Here is a 10,424-nt window from a genome sequence, read left to right as displayed (position 1 = left end):
CCCCCCCCCCCCCACCCAAAAAAAAACAAAAAACAAAAACAAAAACAACAAAAAACAGAAACACGCACATACACACACAGAGACAAAGTAACAACGTAGTTCAAAAAATTTGCCTAAATAAAAATCTAAAAAAGAAGAAATTAAGGATAAAACACCAGTATAAAGCAAGTAGTATGTGAATAAATACTGGTTGACCATTTATGGAGCTGTAAATAGAGCACAACTCTGAGGTAAGAAAACTCCATGGAGGATTTAGCTAATTTTAGTCAGATATTAAACTGGTGCCAACTTCAAATTCACAAGTAGTAGTAATAATATGATGTGACCAAAGGAACAATATTGTTTCATCCTTAAGAGGAAACCTGATAAAAGTGGATAAAGTAGGACTGATGACAATGTATTGTTCAAATCACGGCATTATCAATGAGTGGCAAGGATACTTTCTCCCCTATAATGGGAGAGAGTAAAAAGTCTCCTTGTTTCAAAAAAATACAACAATTTTTCTTCTGTATAGAGTCCAACTGTGCAGGCTTCATACCACAGTAGGTATATATTTGAGTGCAAAGCACAACTAAAATCAAGTACATATCACAGTGAAATAAGTTCGGCATCCACTCATAGCAAACACAAAAGTGCACACACAGAAATGCACAAGCAAGCATCGCAAGCGCCTCCATGCAAATACACACGGAAGTGCCTGGTAATAAAAGGTGTGCTAACAGTTTTGCTGGCATGATATTTATAAAAGCTGTATTATAATTTTCGGCATAACTTAATATTCTAACACTGAAATGTTCAGCTGTAAGAATTCATTCCAGTCAAATATAAGAAATCTATCAAAGTTAAGCAGGATAGCTGAATTTGGACCAATCCATTTATCATCAAGAAACCAATTTCTCAGTTCTTAATGGGAACATGTAAAAAAGAAGAAACACAGTCCAAACTTGTTAAGTATCCAATCCAGTCAAATATAAGAAGTACATCAAAGTTAAAAGGAGGATAGCCGAATTTGGACCAATCCATTTATCATCAGGAAACCAATTTCTCAATTCTTAACGGGAACATGTTAAAAAGATGAAACACAACCCACACTGTAACCATCACTGATGTAGACACAATAATAATTCTTAGCAGTCAATGTGTACATTGAAAAGCTTTACACTGATACTGTGCAATCAATATGACAATTATATCAACTGTTTTCCTCTTCTTATCTTGCCTTTTATATACAATGTGGATAAGTAAATGAGAAAACATAGAGGGCAATCCAAGCAGAACAGAATGGCATGGGGGAACGTGGTATAGTCTACTTTAAGGGCAAGTACATAAACATACTCTCATGTCATCTGAACCAGATATCAGAAGTGTTCCTTTTGAGTTCCATGCAATTGTATTCACACAACCTTCATGGCCCTGTCAGTAGAAGCAGTCAATTGCACAAGAACTTCAACTAGCAAAGCAACAAAAATAGCAAAATTCACCAGAGTATGCAAACGAAAGAAAGAAAGAACGAAGTGCCACGAACAGAATAATTTTTTCTATGAACAGTAAGCAGTCAATATTGATTGATTCAAGATGAGAACACACTTTGTACATGCTCTAAAAAGTTATAGAGCAGCAGATTGCCTAAAAAGACAACTTATTCAACTAAACATCTCAGACCTAAAATGGATGGTTCACCTTGTTTATATTAGTAAAACGACGATCTATATGCATTCTTCTGAGTATCATTAATATTAGGAAAAGCATGATTTGAATGTATTGGTACTACTTAAGATGATTCTAAAACAAAGATATGAACGCATATTTCATTCTTTTAGTTGCATGGATGATATTGAACAGGTAGGTATATAGGTGCATGACTGAGAGTGAACAGGTAGCTGTCTAGGTGGCTCTATCTGTGTAGCCAACACTATGAACACAAAAGGGTGTCAACCCGCAATGCTGGATTTAGGCTCAGGAGTTCACCAATTGTTCTACAAAAGATAACTATAGTTAAAACCCCTCTAGGGTTTACCTTTTTGAATAAGGTAAGGGTATTTATATAGTCTCAAATTTGTTTCTTTGTGAGGAACTTTGATGCCTATGATGTGAGAATATCTGCAATCTTCGTTGGATTTTCTTCATTATATTATCAAAACAAACGTATGGTTGTAAGTTAGTCTAGACTCACATGGTCCTCAGGAGCAGAAGCAGATAAAGAGGACTAAAGTCCATAATTTTTACCAGATTAAACAATTTAGTAAGTGGTAGTTCCTCCTAGTAAGGCTCAGGTCAAATCCGCTTTGTGTCTTTCAGGTCAGCCTTGGATGTATGAGATCCATATCTGAGCCTACCCAAAATTTGGTTCTTGATATGAGGCTCATCTCCAAATTATGGTTCCTTATAGGCCAAATGGGGGTTACAAGACAGAATTGTGCCTAATTATACCCCAATTAAACAATAATCCAGATTCCCTATACTTTGGCCGAGTAAAAATTACATACAATACTATGACTAAGAATCATGGCTGGCGTACAACGAGATAGAAGTTTTTCCTACTTAGAAATATAAGAGAAACTTTTTGATAGTGGGAGGAAAGTGATGGACAGACCCAGATCTGAATCTGGAAAAGATTTGAAGAATGTTGAATTTGACTTAATTCAATTAAGATTAGATAAATTAGTTATAGTTTTATTTAATTCTATCATCTCATTTGGTTAGAATCTTATCCGATATTATCGCTTCTTAGTTAGGATGTTATTTTATGTTGTCTTGTTTTTAGCTAGGATTTTTCTTATCTGAATTATATGTGCTTTCATTTGAGAGGAGGAGAAGAATGTTTGTAAGAAACTCTGCCAGGTAATATTAGGCATATGAATTGCCAGCATATGAAGCGCTCAGGCTTCGGGCTTGAAGATCAAGCATTTGTATCATTTATTCTGGGGAGTGCATTTTCAATAATATTTGTTTATTGTTTTATTTTATCCCAATAAGATCTCTCAAGAAATCTCTATCTTGTCTTTCTGCATCAGTATTCACTTCTGAATTGTTTTTCCATCTGCTATCCGAAGTTCTTGTAATACAAAACTTTGGAGCAGCTCAAAATTCAAAGCATAAAAACTCCAAGAAAAATTTGAATGTCCACTCTTCTCACGTATGAAACATAAATCCTATATTAATTGGGAACAGTAGAAATCAATAATCAAATAAAAAGGGCAGCCCAGTGCATGAAGCTCCCGCCATGCCTGAGGTCTGACACATGGTCGAACCGCTTTCTATTGTACGTAGTTTCACCTTGAATTTTATTTTTCCAAAAGGTTGTTCCACCACTCGAACCTTTGCACACTAGGTCACATGGCAACAACTCTTACTATTGTGCCAAGGATACCACTGAGTCCCAATATATAAATTATAGGTACCCTAATCTTCTCTTTCAACCAAATTGTAAACACCAATCATCTCTTCCAAATTACGATAATAAGCACTCCCTTTATGTGCAGCAAAATTATTCCATATCTTCTATTGTTAACATTGACAAAAGTCATAGATGAGTACATGATGGGCCTCTTGTTCAGATCATTAGCTCATAATCAAAATCCATAAGGGTTATATTAATTTATTAATGGCACTCACCCTGTCCACAAAGAGAACCATGACTATCAAGTCTCGTTACCTGCGACCACTCCATAATCATGCTTTCTAAGAACATTATCAGGTTACAAGTGCCACACACAATCATAATAGATGTTTTCTTATGATCCATAAAATAATTTTTTGACTTTATGCCTTAGTATTAAAATAAAATTAGCCTTCTCCCTCCTCGAGATTCTGGTTTGGATATGAAAGAGTGAATGGCCAACACACACAAAACTCATGGTTGCAAGGCGGGTATATTTACCTGGCAAAGGCATGACCAAATTTATAGTATAAAAGAATTTCCACTTTTAAGTCCAAAATTTTAAACAAGAACTACAGAAACTATTCTACCATTATCAGGTAAATGCAACAAAATGTCATTTTCAGGCCATAGTTATTTTGGAAACTGTAGATACCTGGAAGTCACAATAATTTACACCCTCAAACTGTTTTGATAAATAACAGCTGGACCACTGAAACAACTATGTTAAGCTCCAGAATTTTTAACAGAACACCAAGAAAAACAACAGGAAAAGGCATTATCAGAAATCAATTTCACTGCATTACAAGTCCAAACTTTCTATTCTTATTTTCTGAGAAGTGGCACCCAAAAATGCATAAAGGCTCAGAAGCTAAAACCTTGCCTAGCAATGTTCTCAAAATTCTTTTTATTAAATAAAGTACAAAACAGAAGATAAGAACAAACAAATATCCTGGACGATTTCAAAATTCCATCCATCAACACAAAAATTGAATTGAGCAGAAGACAAAAGATATAAGAGTGAACAGGTAGTTCAAGGTTACTCAAGGTCAGAAACAAGTTAAGAGAAGTGAAGGAAAAATATCTTTTTTGGGGATTCATCTTTGAGTGGGAAAGGAATAACATAACCCTTCAGCAAAAAAGAAAGTAATTAACAAGGTAAATATTGGCTTAAAAACAAGAGGGAAGAGAATGAAGAAGTTGTTTTCGGCTTATCTTTGAGTACGAAGAGGATAGTTACAATTAAAAGAAACAGAAGGAAGGGACAAAACAGACTTGCACAATTACTTATGCATCATTCTAAACATTTCAGTGCATATAAGCATATCAATGGATTTAGAACACAGACCTTCATTTCCTTCTCAAGTGCCAGCCGTTGTACCAGAGATGAATGCATTTGTAACCTCCGATTCACATCCTGCATAAGATAAAATAAGTTATATATCATGCAAATTCTATAAAAAAATAAAATCAAATAAAATTAGATCCAAGTCTCCAAGATAAAACTACTAAAAGAACTAATGTTTGATATCACAATTTCCAGGCTGAATGTTAGACATAATTTTGAGAAAAATATTAGAAACCATGAGGAAACAGTCAGACAAATCATCAGGAGCCGATTTGTATCTCAACTTTGTAAGCGTCATCCCAATGTCAGAGATAATTGAAATTCTATAAGGGAAATGGTGGCCAACATGAAGAAACTACCAGCTACCCCAGTTCATATGCTATTTTCATGCAAACCTTGGCTTTTAATTCCCCGTTACTTGCTTCTCAAGCAGCTCATCCTTCATCTCCGCCAAATAAAACTTCTAATCAATTTGGAACTGCCCCTGACTCAAAGCTGACCCATTCTTTATTGAAATCATTTGGGCAACATAAGCGATGTTTGTGACCCAGCTCAAGCTACACCAACGTTCAATTGCCATCCAGAAATCGAGCATATATGATGAAATTGAAGTTGAGGACAATATAGTAAGGGCACAGATCTCATCAAGTTCACTCTATGGCCTAAAGCAAGAAACAGAAACTCAACCCACAAGAAACATAGGTCAAGAGATATTAAGTGATATGCAAGATTGAATAGTACATATAAGGTTAAATGACTTGTAGTTTGAATGTCCTTTGTTCCTTATGTGCTCCGAACGGGACATCCTTTTGACTCAGAAAGACCTCCCATTTGACTCTCCATGCTGGCTTATTCCCACTTGCATAATGGCCATGTTCATGGAAATACATGTTATTGTATCAGTTTCACGTCTATCACCCATGTCATCTGCATAAGAACATTGAGGCCTAACTCTCTATTCACGGTCATTACGCTCAAACAATCCAAAATTTTGGCTCTGTATCCAATGTGATTCTCACGGTCAACATCCTTTTAATCTTATGTCACCGATTCTTACCAATTCTTTGGTCCTTTCTCTTCTGTACGCATAATTCAATAAGTATCTCACATTTGTGTGGATAATCAAAAGACAATCGATGACCAAAAGCATGTGAATTTGTCAACAAGAACAAAATTTGAAAGAGAAGATCTTACTGATGTCCGATGAAGCAAAAGAAAGGCCTTGGAAACACCAGCCTTGGAGCACCACATCAAAAAGCATGAAAAAGTTTATAGTTTAATTTTTAAAAAGGAAAATATAATCTTAAAAAGAAAAATACCACGGGCAATTTTTTTCAAGTATCTCCGGTGTCCACCACTTAACAGTTAACACTCCTATTGTTTCATCCGTCTGATTTGACCAGTGAAATTGATTAAATAGAACGAAGGCACTACCCATATATTCTTCAATGGATGAAATACAAAAAAAAAGTTTATCTTGTCTCTACTCAAGTATTCACCGTTAGAAAGTCTGATGAAACAAGCACTGATTGGATCTAAAGGTTCATAGAATTCTCTTTTGAGTACATTGTGCACCACAAAAGGTTCCTGAAATTACCTTTTGCGCCCCTTTCTCAACTCCCAGCTTCATATTTACAAAAATTGTAGCCATCCTCCAATTCTTTAACACTTATCCGCACATGACCCTATGAGTGCCGATATCTGATTATCTTTTCTTCGTATGACTAATCCCACTATCATAACTAAACCCCTCAGGAACTTCAAAGCTTGTCACAGCTGAAAATTTGCAGTTTTCCTAACAACAATTACAAACTATATCAAATTTGCTCTATATGACGCTAAGCTCCTCAATTCCCATTTCGTTAGCGAATCGTTGACACAGCAAAAAGAACAGAAATTTTGATGAGATAACTGGAAATAGAGCTGAAGGTCAATGAATTAGATTACCTGAAGAGAGATTACCTGAAGAGGGTCGAACCGGCGAGACTCCAGTAACGTCGTGATATTGCCATCGGCGTAACTCCAAGGCTCCATTGCTGATGAATCCTTCAAGAAATCGCGAACCCTAGTTGTATATCTCTCTCTCGCCCCCCTCTAATTCTCTCTCTCTCTCTCTCTCTCTCGCTCTCTCTAGACTTATGCCGGTTTTGGTGACGGTAGAGAGAGAGAGTGTGGTGACACACGGCTACTCTGCGGTTTTCCAACCCCAGCTCCTGCTGTCGTCATCTCTTCGCTTCTCGAACCAACCTTGCCCTCGGTATTCGCTTGATATCGGGTTCGGGTGAGAATAAGCTGAGATTCGATCCGTGCTATATTTTGGATGTAGTTTCGTTGGTATTTCGGGTGAGAAGTCGGCTTTTGGTCTTCAAAAATTGAGTTTGTGTTACTTATTCCACTTTCTCTGGTCCAGACTGTCAGCACCACTCCAATAGTAATACGGTAGTTTGCGTCATAGATAGAACAGCTAAAATTTTCAAACTAATCCACCAACCACTCATAAATATTATGAGATCTGATAGGTCATGTGCTCATTCGGAACTAAACTGATTTAGGTCAAAACTAATTTAACTGAGAGCTTTCAGATTGACCCTTAAGACAACACGGTATCTTCGTGGTCATGTGAAACAAGATTCAAGCAGCAAAACCTGAATGAGCAAATAAAGTTGAAAATGATAATGCTGAATTGTTGGAATGGGAAATGAGAAACTTCTTGAGAGAATTCGACCAGACCCATCGCACGAGCAGAACTCTAGTAAGGGTAGGAGCACATACGCCAGAGAGACTGGGGCATGGTCCCGACCAAATCTCTTGCAGCGCCAAAGCTAGCAATATGCAGATAATGCTTAACCTAAAGACTTCAAGTACAAAGCGAGAGCTACTCGCATCTTCATGCTTGCTAAGGATGGAGTTGGCTATCTTGTATTTTGCCACGAAGGATTTGTTGATCGATTTATAAACGTGACAGCACCAGCCGAGACGGGACATTGAAGCGTCTGCTAACACAAACTGATGACCACGTCAGGTCATTGTTTCTTTTGCAAGGGGTGCAGGCGTCTAGCAGTAACTGCACTAAGAACGTCAATGATGCCGACCGGTAATGGTCTGAAGGACCGTACCAAATAGAACCTGCATCTTTTCAACTTGAAAACCTATTTCATACTTCCAAAAAGAGGTGCTCTTTATGGAACCAACCACGAGATTTTGGAAAATAATATTTCATGTTGAATGCTTGAGACCATCTAAAATTGATTACGTATTTCATATTTCCAATGATTTTATTACAATTGAATGAAAAATGGAAAGAAAAGCAGGAAACAATAGAAAACAAGAAAACAGAGGGAATAAATTTCTAAGCACTAGCTACGCATGACACCAAAACCTCTCTCTCTCTTCACCTCTTCACGAACTCGTTTTCATGTTAGCTTCTACAAGCACCTACATTTGCTAAAACAATAGCTACAAAATTTTTACAGCCTAACTGATGTAAGCTATTGAGAAAGATTGCAAGTATTTTACATCCAAGCTAATCTAGAAGCTTGGTACTTTACAGTCCATGTGTGATGTGTCAAACTTCATTCCCTTCATGTCGAAATAATCAATTTTTCCATTCCACCGGTCCTCAACAAATTCTTCAGGAATCAAAAGATGTCAGCATTAGTTGCTCCTTTTTCCATTTTCTTGAGCATAGCTCCTCAGCTAGATGATTCCTTACGTACAATGACTTTATTCGTGACATTGTTTCTAAATGTATCTGCATGCTGCATGTAGAAAGTGTTGGAGTGAACAACAAATAAGTCTCAAATAGTGAGGGGGGAAAATGTTGATGAGACAAAAGCTTACAAAATGAATTGTTCATTCTCTACTATGTATCTCAACGAAGTCCTGAATTCTCTGTTTTAGTGTCTGCAAATATATGTAAACAGAGTAAATAACTACTGAAAGGTTTTAATTAGTTATGGTGAATCATATTTATATAATTTTTGAAATGGTCCCAGTGTGTTAGCATCACTACACCTTCAGTTCTTCGTGCAATACGGTGAAAACCCTCTTCATCTGTTTATTCCTCTGAATCACAAGGGGAAAAAATGTGTTGTTAGATGGATTAGAAATTTCACTGAACATGCGAGAAGGAAATTCTGCACTTAAAATTTATGAAATTGGAGGATACAGTTAGAAAGCGACCAATGTCATAAGGGTTGGCATCATAAATAAAATTACGCATCCATTTTAGCAATTTTAACTGTTAGCTTTCCACAATTCCCATATCCAAATCCAAACTGTACAAACATCCAAAACCACTATCGAAATCTACAGTAATTGCAACATTTAACTCCTTCACGAACCAACCAAGTTCATCTAATTAAAATTTTCTGAATAACACAACAGCACCTAAGCATCCAATTCATTTCAAGCTTGGCGGAAATTCTATAGTTTTTTTTTACGAAATCAGAGGATACAGTAAGAAGTAACAAACATCTTTAAAACAGGTTTGACATCATAAACAAAATTATGCTGCCATTTTAGCAATTTCAGATATCAGCCTTTTCTGCAATTCCCATATCCAACTACATAAAATCAAAAACACTTGAAATCAAGTATTGCAACATTTATCTTCTTCACCAACTGACCGAGTTCATTTGATTGAAAATTTCTTAACATTACAACTGCCAGAAAATAAAGCTTTGCAAAAATCCAATGGATCAAATTCATTTAAATGCCAACTATAAAAAAAGGGGAAATAAATACAAAGGGAAGCTGTAACTTTGGATGCATCCAAGTATCCAACCCACCCAGCCTTAACAAAACTCCAAAACTGCATTACACCAAAACTTCAAAGTTGTGGGAGAGTTGAGGATTATAATTCTATATTCTAACATGTCTCCGCAAATTGACCCTTTTAGGGGGGGGGGGATTTGGACTAACATAGCGGTATCAATTTTTTTAAAGTACTGCTTAAAAATTTATGGCCAGCAAGATTCGAACTTGGGTTGCTCTCTATGATAACCCAACATGGCAATTTTGGCGCCGTACCCGCGTCGGGTGTGGTTTGGGTACGTTTCCGCACCCAAACGGAGGGGACACGGGAGCAGCTCATTTCCCACGTGTTGGGGAAGCTTGGAGATCGAAGACGAGGTCGGGGAAGTGTTGACGAGCGGCGGCGGTTTGAGGGGCTCCGGCAAGGGAGGGCGCCGGCGGGGGAGGGGAGATTAGGGTTTTGAGGGGAGGATTTGAAGGGAGGAGAGTTTTCTAGGGTTTGGGGTGAGGAATGAGGGGAGGGCATTTATAGGGAGTGGGAATGGGATGAGGGTGGATCTGAGGCGTTCGTTCTAGGGTTGGAAGATCTGGACCGTTGATTTGTTGTGGGAACGTTTATTCAGGGTATCATTCGGGCTGTTTAATTGGGCTCAACTAGCTTTTTGGTTTACTCATGAAAGCCCACCTCGCTCTAGACTGGTGTTTTTTCAGATAGACCCTTGAACCTTGTTCATCTCACATAATCTTGGTGTGGGTGACACAATATTTTTTGAGTTGAGAGTCCACCAACTTGATGATATGAAGTCAATTTGTAGGGTTTTTTTTAAGGAAATGAGCTTATTTCTCAATTTGAAATTAAACATAGTAAAATTGTTATAGTTAATATAATTGTTAATTTTTAATATATATATATATATATATATATATATATATATATGTGCT

The 10,424-nt window shown here is 37.0% G+C and overlaps 2 protein-coding genes across 2 annotated transcripts in view; both read right to left on the bottom strand.

The window, feature by feature from the left end:
* Positions 1-7,028, bottom strand: part of LOC109833997 (DDB1- and CUL4-associated factor 6) — a 32,334-nt gene extending 25,306 nt beyond the window's left edge. Inside the window, 3 exon segments of the mRNA XM_020401884.1 lie at positions 1,336-1,413; positions 4,728-4,796; positions 6,675-7,028. Of these exon segments, the coding sequence (XP_020257473.1) occupies positions 1,336-1,413; positions 4,728-4,796; positions 6,675-6,761 (234 nt within the window). The 5' untranslated portion in view covers positions 6,762-7,028.
* Positions 7,945-10,424, bottom strand: part of LOC109835044 — a 27,736-nt gene continuing 25,256 nt past the window's right edge. Inside the window, exons 13-15 of the mRNA XM_020403043.1 lie at positions 8,742-8,792; positions 8,568-8,630; positions 7,945-8,485 (exon numbers count right to left, since the gene is read on the bottom strand). Of these exons, the coding sequence (XP_020258632.1) occupies positions 8,580-8,630; positions 8,742-8,792 (102 nt within the window). The 3' untranslated portion in view covers positions 7,945-8,485; positions 8,568-8,579. The remainder of the gene's footprint in view (positions 8,486-8,567; positions 8,631-8,741; positions 8,793-10,424) is intronic.

This window comes from Asparagus officinalis, chromosome 3 (assembly GCF_001876935.1).
Source record: "Asparagus officinalis chromosome 3, Aspof.V1, whole genome shotgun sequence".
Classification (NCBI taxonomy): domain Eukaryota; kingdom Viridiplantae; phylum Streptophyta; class Magnoliopsida; order Asparagales; family Asparagaceae; genus Asparagus; species Asparagus officinalis.
Note: the sequence above shows the minus strand (reverse complement) of the source record. Positions and strands in the feature narration are given on the sequence as shown.